This window comes from Chelonoidis abingdonii, chromosome 3 (assembly GCF_003597395.2).
Source record: "Chelonoidis abingdonii isolate Lonesome George chromosome 3, CheloAbing_2.0, whole genome shotgun sequence".
Lineage (NCBI taxonomy): Eukaryota > Metazoa > Chordata > Testudines > Testudinidae > Chelonoidis > Chelonoidis abingdonii.
In genome coordinates, this window is record NC_133771.1 from 155,551,842 (window position 1) to 155,577,375 (window position 25,534).

At 49.4% G+C, this 25,534-nt stretch overlaps 2 protein-coding genes across 4 annotated transcripts in view; one reads left to right on the top strand and one right to left on the bottom strand.

Moving 5' to 3' along the window:
- The window catches only part of CMTR1 (cap methyltransferase 1), a 51,716-nt gene extending 42,677 nt beyond the window's left edge, over positions 1–9,039 (top strand). For 2 of the 3 annotated variants that reach the window (XM_032770713.2, XM_075064262.1), the window contains exons 21-24: positions 285–332; positions 999–1,111; positions 1,588–1,696; positions 5,659–9,039. In XM_032770713.2, coding sequence (XP_032626604.1) covers positions 285–332; positions 999–1,111; positions 1,588–1,696; positions 5,659–5,791 — 403 coding nt within the window. In that variant the 3' untranslated portion in view covers positions 5,792–9,039. The remainder of the gene's footprint in view (positions 1–284; positions 333–998; positions 1,112–1,587; positions 1,697–5,658) is intronic. The other variant, XR_012655601.1, reaches the window with a different exon arrangement.
- A 638-nt stretch (positions 9,040–9,677) lies between these two features.
- Positions 9,678–25,168, bottom strand: CCDC167 (coiled-coil domain containing 167). Its single transcript, XM_032770722.2, has 4 exons — positions 25,065–25,168; positions 17,952–18,046; positions 14,973–15,025; positions 9,678–10,667 (listed from the first exon to the last, which is right to left on the bottom strand). The coding sequence occupies exons 1-4, from the start codon at positions 25,101–25,103 to the stop codon at positions 10,564–10,566; spliced, it is 291 nt and encodes a 96-aa protein (XP_032626613.1). The 5' UTR covers positions 25,104–25,168; the 3' UTR covers positions 9,678–10,563.
- Positions 25,169–25,534: the final 366 nt, after the last annotated feature.

Here is a 25,534-nt window from a genome sequence, read left to right on the forward strand (position 1 = left end):
GGGAAGGAGTCCAATAGGGTGGGGGGGTGGAGTTGGGGCAGGGACTTTGGGGAAGGGGTTGGAATAAGGGTGGGGTGGGAGTGGGTGAGGTAGGGGTGGAGTCGGGGGGTCGAGCACCCACCGGCACCAGGAGAAGTTGGTGCCTGTGCTGGGATGAACAATGTGCCAGTGGCTAAGACTCAGGAGCAGGGTGAACCTTAGCCACGTTCACTGCCTCGCCCTGAGATCATAGCCGCTAGCTCTGCAATTCCAACCCATCCGTGTGTGCGTCTCTCTCCCCCCAGGGTGAAGGAAGTGTACAGACTGGAGGAGATGGAAAAGATTTTTGTAAGGTAAGTGACTAGAAACATTGAGACACTTCATAGCAAGTCAGTGTTCGCAACTGCTACGCAGAGACAAAAGGGATCTATTGATACTTGCAAGACAAGCACCTGGGAGTGAACCCTTGTAGCAAAAGCCCACAGTCACCCATTGGGATATTCTTTGTGCGTGGGTGGGTCAGTCAGTCACCTGTTAATTCTGCATTGCAGAGGCTAGTCTGTTCCAGAGCAGAATGCAGGGCTTCGCTGTGCTAGAGGGAAGCAGCTTGCTTAGCCTTGTAGCCAGGTCTGCAGCCCCTGCGCTGATAGCTGTTCCCAGGCCCAAAGAGGTCCATTTCCTTCCTGCCCTGTCGCGCACTAGGGGAATGCTGCACTTGTGGTTGCCAGCAGACAAATTTGCAGTTTGATTGTACCTGTAATGGAAACCCTGGTTGGTTAAATACTGTAAATCACTGACATGGCCCTTGTTCCAGCACTGACTCCCTGGCTGATGGTCTGTGTGCACACAGAGTTCTGGCTTCTTTTCCCTAGCCCTGGCGGGGAGACACATGGAGAACTGACCAGTGGCCTGTTGGTTTGTTTTGCTGTGTGCAGTGCTATCCAGTTCCACTGCAGCTGTCTCTGAAGTGTGTGTGTCTCCTTGGATAAACGTTATCCCTCCCTTCTCTCGGCACTCAGGTTAGAGATGAAGATCATCAAGAGCTCAGGTGGAATACCACGTCTGTCCTACACGGGCCGGGACGACCGGCACTTTGTGCCAACTGGACTGTACATTGTCAGGACTGTGAATGGTAGGGAGAGCTCTGCAAGCCTTTTTCCTCACCATTTTCAGGAGCAGGAAGGAATTTTGTTTTTAAAAAATACAGGGCGAAGCTCTGCCCTGGTGTAACTCCATGGAAGTCGGTGCTGAATTTGGCCCAGGTCCTGTTTTGGTTGGACTGGGCAGCGTTGGGAGGAAGATGGGTTAGCTGCTCCCATTGTGGTTTGATTAGCTCTGGGATTTCAGTTCAGTCACATGTATATTGGCTGGTTTTTGAGATCACAGATTTCATAACTGGAAAGATCACTCTCCAAACTAGCTCAAGCTGGGCTGGGAGTGCAATGTGTGCCTCGTTGAATTGACAGCAGCATGGGAACACAGGGCTTTTTGGGGGTTGGAAGGAGAAAACAGTGGGATGTTAAGCTGGCCTCTCAAATGACCTCCACAATCTGACATGCTTCCATTCTGGTCCCGCCCTCTGTTTGTTCCCTATGGCTTTGCCCCTAGATCCTTGGACAATGGCATTCAGCAAAAACTCCAAGAGGAAATTTTTCTTTAACAAGACGACCCAGGAGTCAACATACGACCTTCCTCAAGAATCCATCGCACCATTTCAGTGAGTACCGTCCCAGCTGTCAGTTGGCCAGGAGGGCTGAGGAGTGGCAGCATACCACAGTAGGTCCCCGTGCCTCCGCAGTGTGCCTTATCCTTTCCAGCGGGCCAGTGCTCTGCACTTGGGTGACGGTGGTAGCCCCTGCCCTGGCAACGCCACACTGTGTAATGGTGCTTACTGGCAGAGCTTCTTGAAGACCCGCTCCTGGAGCCCTGTAAAGAGGTTCTGACTAGGGCTGTCAAGTGATTAAAAAAATTAATCACGGGATTAGTCACGCTGTTAAGCAATAATGGAATACCATTTATTTTTAAATATTTGTGGATGTTTTCTACATTTTCAAATATATTGATTTCAATAACAACACAGAACAGAGAGTACAGTGCTCACTTTTATATTTATTTTTTATTACAAATATGTGTGCTGTAAAAAAATAGTATTTTCCAGTTCACCTCATACAAGTACTATAGTGCAATTTCTTTATCATGAAAGTTGAACTTAGAAATGTATAATTATGTACAAAAAATAACTGCATTCAAAAATAAAACAGTGTAAAACTTTAGAGCCTACAAGTCCACTCAGTCCTACTTCTTGTTCAGCCATTCACTCAGACAAATACATTTGTTTACATTTGCAGGAGATAATGCTGCCAAGTTCTTGTTTACAATGTCACCTGAAAGTGAGAACAGGCGTTTGCATGGCACTTTTGTAGCCAGTGTTGCAAGATATTTACATGCCAGATGTGCTAAAGGTTCACATGCCCCTTCATGCTTCAGCCATCACTCAAGAGGACGTGTCCATGCTGATGACAGGTTCTGCTTGATAACGATCCAAAGCAGAGCAGACCGATGCATGTTCACTTTCATCATCTGAGTCAGAGGCCACCAGCAGAAGGTTGATTTTCTTTTTTGGTGGTTGAGTTCTGTAGTTTCCACATCTGAGTGTTGCTCTTTTAAGACTTCTGAAAGCATGCTCCAGACCTCGTCCCTCTCAGATTTTGGATGGCACTTCAAATTCTTAAACCTTGGGTCGATGCTGTAGCTATTTTTAGAAATCTCACGTTGGTCCCTTCTTTTCGTTTTGTCAAATGTGCAGTGAAAGTGCTCTTAAAATGAATAACGTGCTGGCTCATCATCCGAGACTGCTATAACATGAAATATATGGCAGAATGCAGTTAAAACAGAGCAGGAGACGTACTATTCTCCCCTCCCGACAAGGAGCTCAGTCAAAATTTAATTAACGCCTTTTTTAACGAGTGTCATCAATATGGAAGCATGTCCTCTGGAATGGTGCCAAAGCATGAAGGGGCATACAAATGTTTAGCATATCTGGCATGTAAATATCTTGCAACGCTGGTTACAAAAGTGCCATGCGAATGCCTGTTTTCACTTTCAGGTGACATTGTAAATAAGAAGCCGGCAGCAGGATCTCCTGTAAATATAAACAAACTTGTTTGTCTTAACGATTGGCTGAACAAGAAGTAGGACTGAGTGGACTTGTAGGCTCTCAAGTTTCACATTGTTTTGTTTCTGAGTACAGTTATGTAACAAAAAGAAATTACATTTGTAAGTTACACTTTTGTGATAAAGAGATTGCACTACAGTACTTGTATGAGGTGAATTGATAAATACAATTCCTTTATCATTTTTACAGAGCAAATATTTGTAAAAAAAAAAAAAAGTAATATAAAATGAGCACTATACATTTTGTATTCTGTGTTGTAATTGAAATCAATATTTGAAAATGTAGAAAAACATCCAAAAATATTTAATAAATTTCAATTGATATTCTATTGTTTAACAGTGCGATTAAAATGGCAATGAATCAAGGTTAATTTTTTTAATTGCGATTAATTTTTGAGTTGATCGCATGAGTTAACTGTGATTAATGGGCAGCCCTAGTTCTGACATTTGTGTTTGGCGCCACATCCAGAGTTGCTTGGAGCTCCAGTCTGGTTTTAGCCCATGAAAGCTTATGCCCAAATAAATTTGTTAGTTTCTAAGGTGCCACAAGTACTCCTCGTTCTTTTAGTCTGACCACGTGTGCATGGGTTCCTTCTGCATTTTCAATGCACTCGAGATGGACTGGGGTGTTGGGAATGCCAGGCAGCTTCATCCAGTGGTAGCAGAGGAAGAAGCATTGTCCGTTTCGGGCTCTCCTGTGGGCACGATGCCGGAGCAGCACTGTGGGAATGGGAGGGAGACCTGGGCCTGTGGAACAGGAGCATCGTGTTGGCTCCTAGGGAAAGAAGGATTTGGAGTTTGATTACCTGGTACTCTCTGTGAAGCTCCAGGAACTTATCACTTGAGCACTCCCCAGCAGGGGATCTCTGTGTTCTTCCGGACCATCAGACTCAACCCATCACTTCCATTGTGCACCCTAGTGTGCGCTCTAGAGCAGGAAACTGGGAATCCAGACTCCTGGCTTCCATTCCTGAGAAACTGGGACTCCAAGAACAGAGTAACTGGGAGTCAGTAGATCATGGAGACAGACTGGGAGTTCCTTAGACAGAGACGTTCAGAGAATAGGGACTGTGTGATATCATTATGCCATTGTTTCCTAGGAAAGTGAGTTGTGTGAGTCTGTTTCTCAGCACAGTGCTGCTATATGCAGACTGCACAGGCCCTGGGATTGTGTCCCAGTTGGAGAGGCTGATGTGAAAGGGGGCTCCCTGCACACCCCTCTAGCCTTCTCGTTGGCTTGCAGCTGTGCCCTGGGAATCCTTCAGGCTTTCCCTGGTCAGCTAGCTGAACAAGCTCTTGTCATCCCAGTGCTGGGAGGGCTCCCCTTCACAAACTGGGGAGGGTGCTAGCTCCTCAAAGCCTCTCTGGCAGAATTCTAGCACCCAACCCAACCACTGCTATGAAAACAAAGCGAGGAAGGGGTTTGTGTGTGACTCTGTAATGGATGCTCTGCCTTGTCGTTAGTAAGCACTAATGTGTCTGTAATTAGCCGCTGACACATGCGTTTGTCGCTATGCTAATATCGTTCTGTTAGAACAGTGTACCTAAATAAGCTATGAATATTAAGTGTCAGTAATTGTAGGAATCTAAGGCTGCTGTGTCTGCAGCAATTAGCAGCTCTGTTTTCACACTGGGTGACTAATATCCAGATGGGGCGGGGAATCTATGCTCAAGGATGAGTCGAGGGATGGATTTCTGGAGAGTCACTGTATCTCCAGAGCTCATGTTGGCAAAGTGAGGGTTAGTTTGCTCCCCCACCCATAGTGTGCTTAGTGCCCAGACCCTGCTGCGTCCGTTCGGCCTGCTGACCCTTCCAAGTGCTCTGTTTGGGCCTTTTCAGAGTCTTTAGTGATGTTCCCGTGTTTGCTTCACCCTCTCAGGAACTTGAAAAACACAGTTCCCCTAACTGATTGTTCCCAGTCTCAGCAGACATTGATTCGTCCCTCCCGCTGCTTTGAATGGAGCTGCAACTAACAAGGCTATTTCCATGGAACGCACTTCAGTTTATGTGCCACATTGGGGTGTCTGGGTTTGTGTCAGCATATGCTTGTTTGAGTAAGCCCTACAAAACGATGGCTATTCTTACTAGCTGTAGCCTACGCCTGCTCGGTGTGGTGCTGCCCCGTCTCATGTGGCTGGCCACAGACTGAAGTGGATGAGCCTACAGCAGCCTTTGCTAACAGAGCTGGGTGTTTTAGCACAGGGAGTAGACACTCAAGTTTAGATCCAGAAGTCCTTGGTTCAGCCTCTGCTGCCAACGATGCAGCCGGGGCATGGCACTTCAGAGCCAAAGTTAGGAGTTGGGGTGGAGAAACATGTGAAGAACTCTAGGAGTTAATAAAGCAAATAACCTGGGCCTCCTTTATGGTGCCCCCTAGAAGCATATCATGTATGGTCCCAGGCCAGCTGTCTCTAAAGAGTCTCTGCAGCCTATGCGGAGTGTATCCCTTCTCAATGTGCAGTGTGTGCTGTGCTGATCTGTCTGTCTCCTCTTTCTGCCTGCAGCATCTGCTACTTCAGCCGTCTCTTCTGGGAGTGGGGGGAAGGTGTCAAAGTGCACGATTCCCAGAAAAGGCAAGATGCGGAGAAGCTGTCGAAGGAGGAAGTCCTGTCCTTCATCCAGGCACACTACCCCTGACCCCCCAGCTTGGAATCTTCGGGGACTGACTGGAGTGGGGAGACTGAGACAGGAGAAGGGAGTCTTCCATCCAGGAGCTGCAGCCTTCTGTGGAGGAGAACAGATTCCTGGGGGGTGGGGGGTGGGGTTTGGTGCTCAGAAGAAGCGCGACAAAGCTCCAGCCTGTGAGTAGCAGTGTATATAAGTATCTGGCCCAGGCAGCACCGACTGTAGGTACGTCGGAGGTGGGATGCCTGCAGCTGAGGTCCGATGCTCTTCTGTACTGTTCCACTGCACTCCTGGGGATGAGGGTCTGGCGGCTTTCCCCACTAGTGCTCCAAACTACAGCCAAGTATCTGCTCTCTGGGTTCCCCTCCTGTGTGTGCCGGAGCGATCAGGAGGCTGCATATGGTTCCCTGGCAGCACCAGGAGGAAAAGAGGATGGTCACAGGACTGCAGGGAGGAATGAGCTGGGGGAGAGTGTATTTAAATGGCCTTGGAATGCTCCCAGCAGCCACCTCTGTCTCCTTTGCCTTGAGCGGATGAGCCTTTGCTGAATGCTGGGTGACTCATCAGGAAATGCAGGCTCTTGGCATCCGCCAAGATGGTCACTTTTTGCTAGTGGCTCCAGCATTTCTGCTCCAGAGGCACTTGGCAGGTTGTCGAGAGTTCCTGAGTGCTAGCATCTCGGTGGAAGGAAGCCAGTCCTCGTGGCAGGAGGTCGTTAACTCCAAGCCAGCAGCCTAGGTGTGAGCTCATGAATCTGCCCTAGGACAATGCTGAGATGTTTTGCTTTTTTCAGTGCTCAATATCATCCTCAGTTTCCCTCTAACATTGCCCCTCCCTGTGTGTTCAGGATGAAAGCGAAAGGGGGAAGGCTGCAGGCCTTCAGGTGTAGGAGTTTATCAGAGGAGATTGTGGAATTCTTACGGGAAGGAGACCTTGACTCGGACCATGCTGGTTAGTCAAAAGAAATCCTATCCCATGACCAGGCCCGTTGTAGGGGAACCCACCTTTCCTGGTTAACTCGTAAAACAGGCTTTAAAACCCCCGTGTCTGGTCCATACCTGGAGCCGTGTCTGTACTGAAGGCACAGACCTGGGACACTCTAGCATGGCAAGCAGGACAATTGTGTTTCAGCAGATCGCAGTCCGAAATCATGACTCATTTCTGTGCTGGGCCCTCTATGCATCATGTACACAAAGCCACCCCAAAGAGCAGGGCTGCCCTCGTTGCCTATTTTAACTTCATGCTGGGCTTCAGAAATGCCTCTGGCCTGGTCTCCCACATGGATCAGAAGTTAATAGGCGGTTGGCTTCTCCAGTCCATGCAGCAAAATCACTTATTTTTTCTTACACAGGTTGGCAATAAGGGAAAAGCTGACGGGGGGGTTACCTGGACCGTGCCTTAAAGAAAGCTGTGGGTCTCCTGGAAACCAGAGGCAGCCTTTCAGATTCTCATCCCCCTTCCATCCTCCCCATGCCAATGCAGGCTGTGACTGGGTGTGTATCACATGGAGAGTTCAGCTCTGGCAGAAGTATAAGTTCGTGGGTGAGACTCATCTCGCAACCAGGGGCAGCGCAAGGACTGGGCTTCACTTAAGTCACACTTAAGATCTGTGATCCTCATAGGGCTCAAGTGACGCACAGGGTGACTTTCACCCTGAGCTCATAGGCCTTGCTTTCCGAGCTCGCAGCCTTCCATGTCTGCATGGTCACTTGGTGGCCAGGCATATGTTTGTTAATCCTCCAATTGCTTGGTGTAAATGAGTTTAACCATTGGTGGTTTCTGTGCTCTGCCTTGTAACCTGCATCTGCACGTTCAGGCTTGATGGCTGCAGAACAGGGATTGTCACAGCTCGCCCAGCCTTGGGCTAATGCTGCCCTTGGGCCATCATTGCACGGGGAGACTAAGCTTTCAACTGTGGAGGGTGGTGGGAGCCCATGTTGTACTTGGGTATCCCCTATTGGGCCCAGAAGAGCCCTTCTGGTCTGGTGTATTTAGAATACTGCCTCCTGCAAGCTCAGGGTGAGTGGCCGAGGAAGTGTCAGACCTGTTCCTGTGCCCTGTAGCAGCCAAGTGGAAGGTTTGCCAATCCATTCAGGAGCAGGATGTGGCTTTGACTCAAATCCCTTAGCAGAATTTAGTCCCAGGTGCTCCAAAGCCTTGGCACAACATGGCCCCTGGCCTAAGCGCAGCCCTTCTGGAGAGGGCAGCAGCCCCCTGTGCAGTTAATTATTGGCTACTTTATATTTATTGAAGGCCCCTCCATGAGGAGCAGTGAGGAGGCTCTGCAGGTGGGGAAGATGGTGCCTCCAGCAGCTTCACTTCAGAGCCTTCACACTGGTGGCTTTTAAAACCATTTATTTAAGTGTCGGTCCTTCTGCTGATTTCCCCAACCCTCCCCCGATGCAGCCATGATGCCAGCAAGAAGCCAACAGGCCTGTTCCTTTTCCTATGGTCCTTTACTGTGTCTTCTGTACCCTCAAAGGTGTGTCCCCCACTGAGGGCCTTAGCCCCTCCCTGTTTGTGAGGATGGAGATGTCCCACAGGGTATACACTGTGGATAATCTAGGCCTCCATTAGCCTTTACCTGGTACTGAAAACCCACGGTGCAGAAGAAACCCAGTTGCTTGCAGGTGGTTTGAGAGATGCTGCCTGCTTTCCCCATTGCCCCAATTTCCTTTGCTTTTAGTTGATTGTGTCTTTTACAAGGAGATGTATTTTTTGGATGCACTGGACCACATCTCCCACCCTCTCGTGGGAGGGCAGCACCAGCACCTCACTACTGCTTCCCTGCTGCAGAGAAAAGGTTTTATCCCTCTTCCCTCTCTGGCTCAAGACTTTCCTAGCTCCACTGCTTCTCCGGGCTTGGGAACACGTAGCTTGCTTTGAAATGCCCTAAAGGAACTGATTGGAGTTGACAGACCAAGAATCCAGAGGACACAGCCCTGTACATAACCTGTTTTGGGTGCATCAGAGCTGCTCAGCCCGGGGGGGGGGGACGTGGGGGGTGGAAGGGGGTTCAGTCTGGTCATGTGGGGCAGGGAATGGCTTTGTATCAAAGGGATGGTAGAAACTTGGCCCAGGGCTAGGGGCTGACCCAAGTTGCGCTCGCCCACTGGCTCCAGGGGGAGGAGGAGGAATGTCTTGCTGAAGGGAATGTTTGTTGATTGCACAATGTATTATATTAGGCTGTGTATCATTTTGTGTTGATTTCTCTGCTTTCATTGTCTGTGTATTACCAGTACAGCTCTTTAGTTCACAAAGGTGTTGATGCTCTTTGATCTTTGTTTCCTAAAACCATGGGGAAACAACCACTCCTACTGCAAAACTGGGAGAGAGGGGACTGTGCATGGCCCCGGGACTCCTTGTGCGCCATCCAACCTACCCCACAAGTCACCTGTGTGCCACCCTCCCATACCCCTCTATTTCAGGGACTTGCTGTAACCCACCCCTTATTACCCCCATGCCAGGTGCTCTGTGTGCCTCCGCCCCCGCCCCCTCCCCCTCCCCCTCCAGGGTAGTGGTGTTTTTAAACAGTAGTGCGGGGGCTGGACAGAGCTCAAATGAGGGATGTGTTAATAGCTGCCATCAACCTGGTCTTTGATCTATAGATAGTTGCAGGTAATTGAAGCTGGTAGTTCTGCTAACCAGATGCCAGGGGCTCCATGTTGCCCCATTTGTTTTTTTCTGATTTTCAGCAAAATCAGGAGGATTCTGCCCACTGCTGCCTAGAATGTTCCCTGCAGTGTTGGAACGGATGGGATGGTGCATTCAGAAATCATGGTGTTACAGCCAGGCTGACACAGCCTTGAGTGAAGGGCCTCAGACTAGCCAGCTGGTTGCTGATTGGTCCGATTTCCAGCTGCAGGAAGTGCACAGGCAGGGGGAGGCTACAGGCAGATGTAGTTGCTCTTTCATATGTTCAAATGACTTTATTTAAAAAACAATACAGCTTCAGCCCTCAGTTCAGAGCACCCCACCATGAAGCCAGTGAGTTTTAATCCTTGGTGTCCCAGAACTATCTGTCTGAGACTGCAGCCCTTTGCTGAGCCCTGCCTTGGGGGGTTGGGGGGTGCTTTACATAGACACACACCACTACCCAGGGTTTAGGAACTGCTATTGTCTTTCTGCCCTCTTAGTTCATTTGGCTGAGTGGCAGGAAGACACCATCCCAAAGACCCCATTTTCAGGTGACTCCTCTAGCCCCCTCCAGGTTAGCAGGAAGCTATTTTGAAAAAAGTGTCCCTATAACTGGCACTACTTACTACACATGGGGATTTTTGGCAATCACAGGAGAGGGGCACAATGACTGAACTCCCCCTTTGAGCTCTAGATATTGGTCCCTTCAGCTCAGGGCTGAAGCACAGTAAGAGGAAAGCTTTCCCAGGTTCTGCCTGGGCTGAGCAGAGAGGATTTCAGGCTCCAAAACTTTGTAGTGAGTAGCAAAGAACAGAGAAGGCCCACTAGGAAAAGGGGAACTTGGGGCATTCATCCCCCTGAAATTAATTTGTAGTCTGTTCCATGGGCCCCCTAGGACAGTATGTGGAGGAGATGGCTCCAGCTGAACTTCAGTCTGCTCTCCAAACCCACTGGTGCTGTGTCTGTAGCTTCCCATTGCCTTCAAGATCCTCAGCTGCCAGAGAGAAGGCTGTCCAGGCCACGAAGACTGCAGATGCCTAATGGTCTGAAAAGCTGACCAGCCCCTGGGTGGGAGGCGTATCAGCTGGAGAAGGAAGAGGTCTTTGCAGTGGAGCCCTGTGGTCAGTAGTGAGAGTTCTGAACCTTGACTACATTGTCCAGAAGGTGTAAACAACAATAATCAATAGTACTATGGCTATTGCAACGGCCATGTTCTTGCGATTTTCCTGACGGAGCACTTTTAGTTCTCTCTCTAAAAAACAAAACCAAACCAACACGTAAGATGCAGCCTCCCCTCCTGCATCACAGCTGCACCCATTGCTCCAAGGAACAGTAAACTCCCTTTCCCTCAAGCATGGAGGGAAACTCCTTATAGGGATCAGCTTCATCCAACTGCTGTGACCTGCCAGGTGCTTTGCTCTAGTCTGGTTCCTTATAAACATGCAGAGCTGCTGCTACTACTCAAAACTGCCCCTTGTTGTGAAGGACTGGACAGGCACAAGATCAGAGAGAGGCCTCCTGCCCAGTTCAGTGGTGTCTGAAAGATATTGGACAACAGCTGTTTGACCTCAGGCCACTTCCTACTGGTGGTTAGGTAGCCTCATTATACAAATCACCCCTTGTTAAAGGCCAAGGCCTGAATGGGCCATGGAGATGGAATGCCTCCCTCATTTTCTGGAGAATGGGGTGGGTGAGTGGTTATAAAGACAGCTGGTACTGCCAGTGCTGTACCTGTTCTATACGTGGCGGTCTGCAGGACTCGGTCTAGCACTTGTCACCAGCCACTAACTTCACATGGGAAATACAGAGGTGGTGTTGGGTTTAAGGTCTGGTCTACACTAGGATGGGCGGGGGGAATTGATGTAAGATATGCAACTTCAGCTACAGGAATAGCATAACTGAAGTCGACGTATCTTATTTCGATTTACCTCCTTTCCGCACAGTGCAGGACCGATGGCCGCGGCTCCCCCATCGACTCCGCTTCCGCCTCTTGCCCTGGTGGAGTTCCGGAGTCGACGGGAGCGCGCTCAGGTATTGATTTATCGCATCCAGATGAGACACAATAAATTGATACCTACCCACCGATCTGGCGGGTAGTGTGGACCTAACCTTAGTGTCACTTCCCCAGCTGGGCTCCTGACTCTTCCCTGTGGCCATCTGAATCAGGACCGTGGGCAGAACTCCATACACAGCTCAAGCTTTGGCAGCTATCCTGCAGCCACACATACAGTCAGCTGCTTTAATAGGTGTATTTTGCTGTCTCCTACGTAATACATTGTTGTCTGTGCAGAAGCAGTTAATGATCTTTACACTGTATCACCTTTTAACAGTTCCTTGGCACTTCACTAGTACAGATCCATCCCTCCCCTGATCGTTGCTGCTGATTCCAGGTGGATAACCCCTGTGGACTGGGAAGGGACTTTGGCAGCTGGCAGGTGAGAGTGCAAGATAGATAGGGAGCACACGGGGTAGTTCAGAGCCTAGTGCACTTGTTTGAAGGAGCATGTGAATTCTGATTAATGCTAATTTTGTGCCACTCAGACTAAGATCTCAACATGCTTTGTGAAGATGGGTGGGGATCACTGCCCCTGTTTGACAAAGGGGAATTGAGGGGCAGGGACAGTAGATTGCTGCTAAGAGCACACAGCACAGAACCCAGGAGTCCAGAATACTGATTCTCTGCTTTACTAGATCCAAGTCCAAAGTAGGAGTCTTGTCCTCTCCCCTGCAGTATTTTTCTGAAGCAGCTGTAAGCTAGTAGCATTTGACATGCAAGCCCCTACCCTGTGATGGGTTCCTAGAGCAGGATTTCACTTTTTGCAGGGGTGTTTAGCATGGCACTGGGTGTGCTGCATGCACCCTGGTGAACAGCCCCTGCACTGCTGCCACTTAGGAATCCAGTCTCTTCAGGGACCATTGTGTTGCTAGTTCACTTCACAAGGGGAGGTTAAACTGCTAGAAATGCGTGTTAAGCAGCTCAGTGGTGATCCTGTTTGTTCTGAGTGCAGCAGCAGAATGCTCCAGCTGTGACATCTTTCCTGGTGCTGCTAGAGGAGTCTGGATGGGGTAATCTAATGCACTGTCCTGCATTTGTTAGTTCCCTAAGGCCAGCTCTGTGTGAATCTGCTTTACCCAGATGAGCCCCTGCGATCTTACTTTAACATTGAAGTTATGAGCATTAGCCCATGGCTGAGTCCTAATTCTCAATTCCCACAAGCCCCGGTTGCTCAGTGCACTGTGTTCCCTCCAACTGCCCTCTGCTTGGTGACAATTTGTGGATCCAGAGCTCTCTCAGATGTGTCCTGGAGAAAGGGTAAGTTCTAACCCAGAAAAGGGTTTGCCTATTAGTTCCATGCTATCCCAGCTGCTGCCAAAGTGGGTGATAGGCCAGGGGCAGGCAAACTTTTCGGCCTGAGGGCCACGTCAGGTTTCGGAAATTGTATGGCAGGCTGGTTAGGGGAGGGGGTTGTGCCCCCAGGACTCCTGCCCCAGCCACATGCCCCCAGACCCCTGCTGCCCCATCCGACCCCTGCCCCATCCAACCACCCCTTCTCCCTGTCCTCTGACCACCCTCGGAATCTCTGCCTCTGACTTCCCCCCCTGCCACCCTATCCAAGCCACCCTCCTCCCTGACTGCCCCCCTGGGATCCCTGCCCCCATTCAACCCCCTATTCCCCCCCGATCCCTATCCACATCATCACAACCTGACCACCACCCAAAACTCCCCTGACCTCTGTCCAACCCCCCTTTCCCCCCCGCTCCCTGCCCCCTTACCACACTGCCTAGAGCGCTGGTGGCTGGCAGTGCTACAGCTGCACCACCCGGCTGGAGCCTGGCCATGCTGCTGCCACTGTGCAGAACAGACACCAGGTCAGGCCGGGATCTGCAGCTGCGCTGCCCCAGGAGCTCACACCCCCGCTGCCCAGAGCATTGCGCCAGCAGCGGAGTGAGTGAGCTGAGGCTGCGGGGGAGGGAGGAGCCTCCCGGGCCAGGAGATAAGGGGCTGAACAGGATGGTCCCGCGAGCCGTAGTTTGCCCACCCCTTTGATAGGCCAATCCTTGCTGCTACCTGGGATGAAGTCAGAAAGGAAGAGACCAAGCTCTTTGACAGGCTGTAAACCTTACGCCAGGCTTTGGTGAGCCCAGCTTGGCCTGTGCTCGTTATTCAGACTGAGGTTGCGGGTGGGTAGGGGGTGGTGGTATCAAAACTCAAGGCCCCCTTGTGATGGATACAGTACCCAGCACAAGACACATGGCAGACACCCACCTGTGTGTTTGGGACTCTGCACAGATAAGCTACTGTGTCAATGGGAGAACCCAGCCAGGAGCTCCCTCGCTCTGGGAAAGCCCCACACGTTCACTCACTTCAAGGAGTCTGGGTCTACATGAAGGACAAGCCTGTTGAGAATCAATCTCAGAGATGCAGCAGTGGCGTCTCAGGAATCTTCTACTGATGCCTCTGCCCAGGGAGAAACTGGGAACAGTGTGTGCTGACTAACAACCACAGCAACTCTGCTCAGCGCTCAGGACTCAGCAAGCTACAATGTACCTGCACAGGTTGCTACAGGCAGACCCTGACTCTGCAAGGGAAAAAGTGTCCCCATTTACCACTGATGTCAAGGAGCAGGGAGAACACGCCGCCCTCTTTCAGGATCAGACCTCAGTCCACAGGTAAGACTCAGATGAATCTAAGCATTGGGTCAGAACCTCATGAGGGGACAAGTTTAGGAGTTGTGTGGCGAAAAAACCTCAATTCTGCCAGCAGGGGGCAGCCTAATGCCACAGTTCCTGTGCAGTACACCCAGAAGAGAGAGGGAGGAACACACGCTTCCTGGCTGGAGATTGGAATAGAAAGTGCAGGGGACTGCACCACATACAAAGCGGGGAGGGGGGGTCCAGCAGCTGACCCATGGTGCATGCCTAGAGTACTTGGGAGGGGCTCCAGCTACACCACATTCACATTAGTCCATTGAGGGGATGGGTATAGGATGGGGAGGGAAGGATGCTCAGCCTTCCCCTACCTGGCTCTGGCCTTGAGGTACTCCAGGCCTGAGCCACTAGAGATGGGGCAGACACTCACGTGAACAGAAGCCTCCCCGATGGTTTTCTACTGTGCATTTGGAAGAGGTTTCAGTTGAACCGAATTTTATTTGTTGAACCTCTGTGGTGACTCTTGGGCTGAGGCTGATTTGCTCCACTAACTCAATTTGCTGGCCAAAACTTTCAAGAGACTCTAGGGATTTTAGGTCCCCAACTTGAGATGGCCTTAAAGGGGCCTGGTTTCCAGAGGGCAGGTACGCAGCACTTCCTGCAAAGCCAGACCCCTTTAACAGGCCTCAGGCTGGTCCCTGCTGTGCAATACCTGAGGCAGGAGCCTGCTCGCAGATTAAAAGCAGCTGAACAGATCTGCTTCAACCTCTCCCTCAGTCACTTTTTGGCTGAGCAAAATCAGAGAGTGGGGCAGGAGTTTAAATGGGAAGCTGAGTGCAGTGTAGACTCGGGCCATCCTGCCCAGCCGCTGCTCACTCTGAGCATCTATATTTAAAGACGGCCTTACCATAGGTTTCAGCTTTGGTCACAAGCAGGCTTCTCTCTCTCTCCAGTGACTTTCTGTAATGAGAAGCAGCAGCCTTGTCACATGCCGGCAAATGCTATTGCTCTGCACAAGCTCATATGCTGTACGGTGGTGGAAAGCCTCTGCCCCAGAGGAGGAGTTCTGGGCTGTACACAGAATGAGACCATTGACCTTTCTCCCAGGGAGGCTGGCAGCTTATCATCCCCCTACGGCATATGGGGAGGGACCACAGGGTTAGATGTCTTCCTCCCTGGAGACTGCTGTGCATGAATGGTGGCTAAGACTCCCACTTCCAGGGCAGCCTGTCTGAACACTGGGATGGTGCTGCAGGGTTGGCTAAAAAGTAACTCCCAGCTGGCTTAGGGGAAGTGCCTTTCCAATTAGCTGGGATAGCTGCTCCCTCTGGAGCAAGAGGCTCTGGTGTCTGCCCCAGGAATAGGCAGGGAGAAAAATGCCCAAAGGCTGGGCTGTTCCAAATGCTTAGGGGAAGCAAGGAAAAGCAGCACCTGGCCCTGGGAATGGGGCATGTGCATGAGGAGGCTCAGGCCTGTCAAAACACCAATGGACACAAATAAGCTTCTGCACTGTCACAGCTGGTCTCACCCATACCTGGAGCCTCACTGTGCCTGGCCTCCTCCACCCCCTCCCAAAAAAGGAGGCAATTGCTTTGGTGCAGAGTCTGTAAGAGAACCCCCTACTCTGCCCAACAGATCACAGTCCCCATGTTGTTCCCACATTTCAGAACCAAAGACTGAAGAAAAATTCTTCCCACCCATTTCCAAGGCTCCCATTTTGCACGAACTCCCCAATGGCTCAGGCAAAGGAGCTGTGTCTGATTGCAGTAAGAACCAGCTGTATCACACAGAATTCAGGGTGATTGAAAACCCTGTATCTTCAGCTGCACAATGATTGATTAATCCACCATTTAAAGGCCTGAAAGCTGCTGCAGCTCTGAGGAGTGGGGTGTAAACAAACATACACCAACAAATTATCTATCTCCCTGCTCCAAGCAGGCTCTGTGGCAGTGTGTCATAGGGCTGTTTGTTCCCCCGTGGGGTAAAGCAGGCACTTTAAAGCTGGATCCAAGCCTTACAGTACAGTTAGTTAAGGGGAGAGAGAAGGGCTGTAATAAGGCAGGGTGCACTAATAGGAGAAGAGGAAAAGGAGGACCCTGAAATACATCTCGGGAAAAGGAAATGCAGAGTGCAGCCCAGGAGGAAATGAGAAGAGATGTTTAAACTACCTGATTCTGAAGTAGCTGAGCTGTTGTATCACTGTTTACAAACCTGCCTAGCTAGAAAAATCAAGGGGAAAGGATCTCATGCTTAGGAGGGAAATGAGACTGTTTAAAAAGCATGGCCAAGCTGAACACATGCAGCTCCGCAGGACTGAATGACACGGAGCCCCAGGCAATGAAACCCCAAACTTACTATGAATCCAGTCAGGCTTTAGTTGGAGGGTGGGGACAGCAAAATTGGAAAGCAGACCTATCCCGCTGACTTAGGCTCACCGAGTCAATAGCTTCCCTCATGGGACAAACAGTAAAAAATCTGGAGATAGCTAGATGTTAGCAGAAGCATGAGTGGCCAAGCTCGGTCAATTCCTTGGCAGAAGACTGAGTGGATGTCGCAGACTCGGGCACCTCTCCTGACACATTGATTCTAAGGACAGGAACCTTATCACCTGGATTGAGAACTGGCTGAACTCAGGGTAATGATAAGTGGCAATACACTGAATTTGAGGGCAGGAGAGATAGTGGGTCACTGTAAGGCTGGGGCTTCTGGTCACATCATTAACAGAAAGAGACCAACTAATCTCAGGGAGGGTAGAGAAGGTGCTGGGTGATGTGACATACACGGAAGAGCTTAACCTAGGACAAAAAGAGTTTTGTGAGATAAGGACTGAAAGTGGGGAGAGAGGAGACAGAACTCTTGAGAAAGGAGAGAAATTGAGCCTGGTAACCTATGGGGGAAACTAGGAGTTATGGGGAGAAACCAAGCCCAGGAACATTTAGGCTGAATAGAAGAACTTAATGGCAAGTCTGAGAGACTGGAAGAGTTTCTCAAGGGAAGAGGTAAAAGCACATTGCTTGGGACACCTAGAACTTGACCGAGCTCTGGAGAATAGGTTAGCTGGACCAATGGGCTGATAGGATCTAGTTGGCAGGCTGCTCTCTTCCTGTGCCTAGACTTGATGGCTCAGTTTCCCTCTTAGGAGGGGAGCAACAGGCTGCTAACAAATGGGAAGAAAAGGGTCTCAGCAGGGACATGACTGAGGCTGGGTGATCACATTCAGGGAAAGGCTCTGCCTATAGCACTACTAGGGTTAGGGGAGCAAGTTACAGCAAGGTTCCATTCGAGTGTGGAAATGGAAACTAACCATCTCACTCTACTGTTGAGACACACAGTTAGGTCCACTCTAGGCTATCACCAGGATCTGCAACCAGGTCCCCATGCAAACATGCACGGTGGATGGAGTCAAAACTCAGTCCCCTTAGGATCATTCTGACTGGATTCCACCTAGCATTTGGTTTAGAGCACCTTGAATATTCAGCACACACTAGTTACTGCACCTCTGAACTCACATGGTCTAAGCAAGATCAGCTGCATGCTGCTACCCAGAACATCTGTCCAGCTCACACAGCTGTTTCCTATTAGTGCTGGGGTCCAAATTCTGGAAGCAAATTGGACTGGGCATTGCTTGGGCTGCATGCACAGAGGGTTTGCAAACAGGGAAGCGGAAGCCAAATTCAGCACTCTGACCATGTCACCCCCCACCTCCCTGGAAGAGAAAGAAAACCAGTTCTCTCCATCCCTAAACAAGCTCCAAATCGGGGGCCCAGCCTGGCAATAGAGGTTTTACTGAGTACTCCCAACAAAGCTAACTGTCAGCGGTTTGCATGAGCACACAGCAGCCTGCAGCACCGCTATACAGGTTTGAATAGAGGGGAATCACCAGTACCTTCCTTCAGGACTGAGCTCCTCTCTGCGCAGCTTAAGGTCTACCTCCTCCATGCTTTGTCTGCAGAAGGACAGCTTCTCCTCCAGGCCATCAATCTGAAACACACAGCAGCAGCCACAATAATCACTGGCATCTGACTTCCCTCCATAGCCCAGCAGCTCCGGCCTTCCCAGCTCAGGAGACGGGATGGCAGCCCCACTGCAGCGTCTTGCCATCTCACTCCTAAAAATCAGCGGAGCTATGGGTTTCATGAGGCTCTCCGATCCCCTGGCCTGAGCAGAGTGCACGGGTAAGTTGGTTGGAACACAGCGATCATAGCAAGTGGATATTTATCACTGTAAGAATTCAGTACAGCTCCATCCCACGCAGCTGGGGTGCTAAGTCATTGTGCTATCAACTCCAGTTGTGGCTGGAGTAGTACTGAAGACCCCTGTAGAGGCCAGTGCCTCTTGTTAAGATCTGATCGTCCTTCATTCTAGCCCTTGCCTCTATTTGCCTTGGCCTTTCCCCTTTACTCACAGGCAGAGAAGTGACCTAATGGATGTTTACACAGTGAGGAAGGGGATCAAGTGGGAAGACTGTTCACCCTGGCAAGAACTAGGTCCTGAATTAACGCTGCAAAGGGGAACAAGCAGTCAGGGACGCTAAGGTGAAACAAGAGAGCAGGAGGCACTTCAGCCTGGCTGTGTGATGTGAGGGTGGAAGGGAGCAGTGATGTGAGGGTGCAGTGAGGAGCAGTGTCACATTCTCCTCACTAAAATCTGTTAGCTCCACAGTCTCCAGCACAGACTAGTTGTGGAGATCCTGAACTACACATGAACAAACAGGCTCAGCACAGCGGTCTCCAATATTTGGTAGAATAGAGCAAGGACAAAGTTATCCCCATTGCCTCTGTCCTGCTGGGAGATTGCCATCCTGCACAAAGCATCTGGATTCAGTCATGGTGCAGCAAGAAGTTACTGTAGCTACGTAAGCCAGTCATCTAATTAGCAGATTTAATTTATTTTTCATGAAGCTCCCTTTATTCTGGGGTGAAGAGGAAAGGAAAGAGGGGAAAAAAAAATCAAATAGCTGAAGCACAAACAGAGGTGACCAACACGCTTGAGTTTGGGAAGGACTGCCCCAGGAATGAATTATACCACAGCTGAACAATTCTGCAGGGAATCCTGGGTATGCTAAGCCCAGCAACCAGGGCTTTAAGCCTTCCAGAGGGAAAGCTCTGCCCTACAGGCCTGCAGTCCAGTGGGGGAAAATATCAGGGATAATTAGACAAGGTGACACCCAAATCCCAGAAAGAACAAAACCTTTGACATTAACTAGCTTTGAAATCATTGCTAGCCCCATTGCAATCATCTGCCACCACACCCTGTGCTGTGCATGAGCTGCAGAAGCAGGGCTGAGGAGGGACAAGCAGCCAGAAGAATCGGATCTCGCCTGGTGAGATACTTCAGAACCTGGGAGCTGGAGAACAGCAGTGTTCTGTGTAAATTAACCTGGTGGAATTAAACCCAGCTGCCTTGGCTTTCAAAGACCATGTCGTCCTCCAAGGTAGTGAGAAAAGATGTTACCACCGATCATTACACAGGAAAATCAATGGTACCGATCTCTGATTAACCACTTACAACTCAATCCTGGACTAATTAACAATTCTCTCACACTGCTCAGGGCAAGCACACAAAGGCTATCACAGGGGCTCATGCAGAGCGGGGCAGTTGAGCAGACTCAGCATAGGGCAGTAACTGAGTGGGCTACATTAGAGAGCAGCAGCGGGGGAGTCTGGTGGAGTCAAGTTAGCACTTGCCCCTTTTACAATGAACCAGCAGTAGAATTTTTCCACTAGCCACAAACTATGATTTGGTGGAGCTGGTGGCTAAAGGTGTCTTCTCTTCTTGCACCATTGGGTCTGCATAGGGCAGGAGTACAAGGGCTGGTGTGGGATTTTGTAACCATGGTTCCCACTGCCACCAATTCCAGTGGGGTGGTGTCTGGAGACATCCCTTTGCCCCCTCCCTCCACTAATTTGGCACCTGTAACAGTGAGATTCAAGCCCCACACCTTCTTACCAGACTGCAGTTTCCAAGTCAGCAGTATTATAATTTGTATTTCCATAGCATTTAGGAGCCACTGCCATGGACCCCACTGTACAAACACTGACCCCAAAATGGTGCCTGCCCCAAGGGATTTAGAATCTAAGTACCAAACTAGAGACAACAGACTGCTACAGAGAGAAGGGGCCTTGCTGTCATTGACAAAACACTGTGTGGATCCTCCTGGCAGCAAGAACATCTTCCCCTGAGCCTACACAGCCCAGAGCTTGCACTGATCCAGAGAACACGGTCTGGATACCCGGGGGGGGGGGGGAGAGGGAGAAGCGAGTGGTCATGTTTAACAAGGAACTACATCATTAGCACTTTGTCAAAGAAACCCCTCCAACAGCTTGTGTTGAGTGGGATGATAAAAGGAGCATTTTTAAAATGCGTTACCTGAAGTGTTTTAACTAACTTGTGTTAACGCCTAGTGTAGACAGAACACAACACATGCCAGCTAATACATTCACCTTTTATCTTAGTCTAGGTAGACAAACTCCATGACAGAGCAGTCAACTGCTAACACCAATGCTCAATCAGTCATGGCCAGCGGTTCCTTCTCAATGTCTCTTTTCCTTACTGCGTTCGCCGTTCCCCTCTCAAAGCCACCAACTACCGACTATTCCTTAAGGATGCCTCTCATTTTGTTTGCTGTCTCTCAGTGCACGCTTCACTCACCACTTTCACAACTGAAAGTAGAGTTTATTTTGTTCCACTCCCTCACATTTTGACTTTCTGCCAACTAAAATCCTCCAGACTCTTAATTATGTTAAAGTTCCAACTCTTTTTATCATTTCATCAGAACCAAAGCTGGGTTCCTGCAGAAGCAGTTCACAACAAATGTTCCCAGAGCTGTGCTGATACCTTTGTTGAGGCTGGGGCACAAACAGGTGAAAAGAGTCTCCACTAGGAACACAGAGAATGGTGAACATTAGTGATGGAACAAAATCCTTTCCTCTGGAAATTTTGTTTCTTTTCCCTGGTTTTTCTGCCTTGTTAATGGCTATAAGAGGAGACTGGAATCAAGATTCCTAGGTTCTATTCCTGTCCCTAACACTGATTGACTGTGTTACCTTAGAGGCAGGTGACATCACCTGTAAATTGGGGGACTACTATTACCTCACTGAGGGTGGGGGGATTGGAAGGTTTGTTTGTAAAGTGCTTAGAGGTCCTCACAGCAACGGCACTAGAAATGGGCAGAAGGCTCTGTGTATGTACTATCCTGGTATGGCCGCTCCATTGCCCTACTTGGGATTTTTGACTCAGGAGCTGGCATTGCGTGTATGTATTTCTCACTGGCTGCATAGTCCACGCAGCCTTTTGTTGCCAGCAAAAGAAAAGAAAAAATATAATAAGTTCTGGGGAAGAAATCAGAGCAACTCCATGGAGAATTACCCCTTATTCTGAGGGCTGCCAGAGACTCTCCCAAGGGCCCCATAGACTGTAAAACTTTAGAACTTGAGAAACAGTAAAGCTTCCACAAAATCCCCAGGGGCAGCTCTCCACAGAGCTTCCCTAGAAACAGCTGTGTGTTGAACTTGCTGTAGATGGAAAGCATTTGCTCCTACTAATGAATGCATGGAGAGGTTAGCTAGAGTACAAACGTAAACTTATCAGAGGCCCTTAATGAAATGGAGCTGCTCTTGGTCCAGGTTCCTAGTGGGACACAATATCATCAATATAATTCACACCAACTGGTCTCCTTATTGGCAGCCTCTGCCAAGAAGTGAATGGGTCACAGTGACCAAACTCTTCCTCCTGCTCCCCATGGCCCTTGGAAGGGGGTCCCTCCAGGACTGGGCTGATAAGCTTCCCACATGTTGTGTGCATTACAGCTGTCTGAACTCTGTTTGTTCCATAGCCAAAGGACTTTGTTTAAGTCAACATCCTCTTCAACTAGTAGCAGTCTCACTTTAACAACTGAAGCAGGTGTTTAATATCCAGCAAGGAGAGAGCAATCAGAGCACACAAAGTGCCCTTCACCTGCACAGCCACTACCCTCCTGCTACCTGATCAACTGCTATGAAAGGAGCTCCGGGGTGAGGGACCAGCAGTTTTGCACACAACAAGTAAGCTGCAGAACATTCTGAAGCCAGCTGAATCCCTTGCCATGAGATGTACCACAAGGCACAGTAATTTGCACTGAAATCTGGCTTCATACATGTGCCATCTGGAGACCTCTGAAAATACGGAGCTTTGGGACAGATTCAATCCAAATTAGCTTTATGTTTGTTACAAATCTCATTTGCCCAGGCAGTCTTGGGAAGGGAGTCCAAAACCTCTCGCACATGGTGGGAAAGGAAAGAGGCGACCCTGCTTACAGAGTTGGGTTGGATCCTTTTTTAATACATTCTATACTGAATTAATAAAAGCATTCTTCCTAGCAGAAAGGCTAAAAGCACTTTTCAAGAACTGACATCTGCCCTCTGCCTTTATAAATCCCCCAATTAAGATGCTGGCAAACAGCCATATCACACATACACCAACAGCATTGGATAATGAGGTTTTTGTTTCATGACCCTCATAAAACAGATCAAAGCCAAACAAAAGCATTGGGGGGAAAAAAATCACCTCCCAGACGCAGCCTCTTCCCTTGTCATTTACTAGCAGGTTCAAGGCATTTCTCCCCATTTGTTAGTCAGTGGGTCCTGAATGTTGTAGGCTCAATTATTAATATCAGCCCAGCAGAGATTGAATTTGTTTAGGTTCACATGTTAACCTCTTGGTTAATGGACCTATTTCAATTTCCACTGTGGTCTTACAATAATTTTACATTTCAACAAATCATTTAACCAACAATAGGTACATCCAGCAGGTCTGAAAACATTTGCCAGACATCTACTAGCCTGAGGCCAATACAACAGAATGAAGGAGGAGGATCCACCTGCTCAGTCCCTCAGTATCAACTCCAAACACTGGGAAGGGGACTGCTAGGATTCCTACCAGGGTGCTTTCCACAGGCCCCTCCTAGGGACTTATCTTTCAGATCACTTTTGGCTAGTAGCTACCTCTTTCTTGGACCTCCACCTTACAGGCTCCTATTCTATTTCTCCCAGCCTCATGGCTACTGAGATGGGAGTGAGGGCATCAACCACCTACCTATTTGCCATTATTGGGGGGGTCCTTCCTTTCCTATGTAATTAGCTCATCTACCACAGCCGTCATAACTTCCTGAAGCAGCAGCAGAGTTAAACCACCACCTACAAGATTCTGAACAGTGCCCATGAAAACAACCAGAGTCTTGCTAATTTCTCCTGCTCACGAGGCTCAGGGAAATTCTGAGTAGCAGCATTGTCACTGGGGCTGCCTGTTGGAAGATCTTGAGCTTATCTAAGTACAAAAAGTTCCAACAGTTTAACTAAAGGCATAGCATCAAATGGATTCAACTTTGTGTGAGGACCTGGTTACATCCATTTGAACCAGGCTTATATTGATGTGGTTTGCATCTGTAATTTATCAATGCAAGCTCAACCGTGTGCCAGATTTAAGCCAATGCAAGAGCATCCACACACAAAGTTACATCTGCTTGAATTACACTTTTAGTTGAAGCAATGTGCCTTTGTGTTTAGAGCAGGGCTCAGGAAAAGAGCCTTGCATCAGCTCACATCCATTCCTAACTGGAAGGTTTTCTTCACAAGCATAAAGGCTTAGAAGGTAGTGGTGTTAAATGAAAGTTTAAATGCCAAAGATGAAGGTGCAGCTGAAAGGTGTCCACATATTTCAAACCTAAGGCTCAGATCCATCTAGTTTAAAGAGGCCAAATTCATCCCTTTTTAAAATTGCCTTTCACAGAATCATTTGTAGTTAGAAGGGACACTCACTTAGTCCTTTCCCCATCATTGTGGCAAGATTGAGTCAATATCCTTAAACCACCCTCTGGTAGATAGGTTTCAGGTCTCAGCCTCTGACAGCCCCAGCAAAGGTGGTTCTACACCATCCCAAAGCAGTTTATTTCATCACCCAACTCTTTGGAGTTAAAAGATTCCCAATACTTTCCAACATTTAACCAGAATTCTCTGCTGCAACTAAAGCCCCATCTTTTCTCAATCTGTGATCAGACTATGCCCTCTTTATAACATGCCTTCATGGAGGTGGAAACAACTACCATGTCTATTCTTGGCTGTCATAGCTCCAAATCAAACATCCTCAGTTCTCTGAACCCTTTCTGCTAGGGCTTATTGTCCAAACCTTTTTTCATTCAGGACCACTCTCCTCTGAACTCTTTATCATTGAAACATGGGACCCAGAAATAACGGCTGTCTCAAATAAAGGCCTAAATAGGGCTAAGCAGAGCAGAAAACTACCACACTCAACACTCCTATTAAAAAAATAGAGCTCAATAAGACACTTGTTTTTTTGGTCACAGTGGCTCACAAAACATGCAATACAAGCCTTTTCAGTGATGTTTTTGCCCTACCTGTATTTCTCTGTTCTGTATGTGTTCACTGGATTGTGTCGCCACTTCCCATTTCTCTCTACTGAATCTCATTTGATTGGTTCGGGCCTATTCCTTTCATTCATTAGGAAGATACTGATTTTTAAACTCATTCCCCAAAAGCATTTGCAAATCACTGCCTCCTCCAAGGGAGAGCCCTACCCAGCTGAGAAGGGAGTGAGTTGGGGAGCAGGAACACGACATCAGCAGGACGGAAAAACTCCAAAGGGCAGCACCAGCCAGGGCCACAGTTTGCGGGGAAGAGTAGAAATGGTCTCAGAGGCACGGGATACTCTTCAGCTACCACCCTCAGCGGAGGCCCCACGGATTTGGGGGGCAGCGTAGCCCGTCAATGAAGATCTTTCCCTTACCCATAACAACCCACTCCCCGCATCCCGCCCCCTAGGCTAGCGCCCACCTCGCCTCGTCCCCCATTCACCCGCTTCCCCCTCCCTTGCCTCCGCCCCCTACATGCCTCTCCTGCCCCCACCTCGCTTCTTCCCCTGTTCCCTTCTCGCCCCCACCGCACCGCACCCCAGTGACCCCGCTCCCAGCTGCCTGGATGGGGGGGGGGGGGGGGGAGGCTGTCACCTCTTGAGCGACGCTCAGACCCTCTCGCTTCTTAACCATCTTCCTTCGCTTTGCCCCGAATGCGCATGCGCATGGCCCCTTTCTGTTAAGGGACACGTATGGCCCCGCTCTCGGGGAGGAGACCTCAGCTGCCATGTTTGTGAGGGGCAGACGCCGCCATGTTTGTGAGGGGCACACCAGAATACAGCCGCCATGTTTATGAGGGCTACCCGCCACCATCTTTGTGAGGGGTTCCTATCTAAACCCCCACCACCCGAAGAGAGGGTTAGCCTTTCAGACGCCCTTCAGCGTCTGGCATCATGGCAGTAGACTAGAGTAGGCAACAGGCCTCTCTTCTCTCTAGGTGCCTTGTCTGTGCCCATCACACTGCTCCGCACTAGGGTACATACAACACTCCCTTTCCCTTGGCTTCTGAGTAACTCTGCCTTCTAACCTCACATTACGCTGATGGTGCCCACCCATCTCTTCAT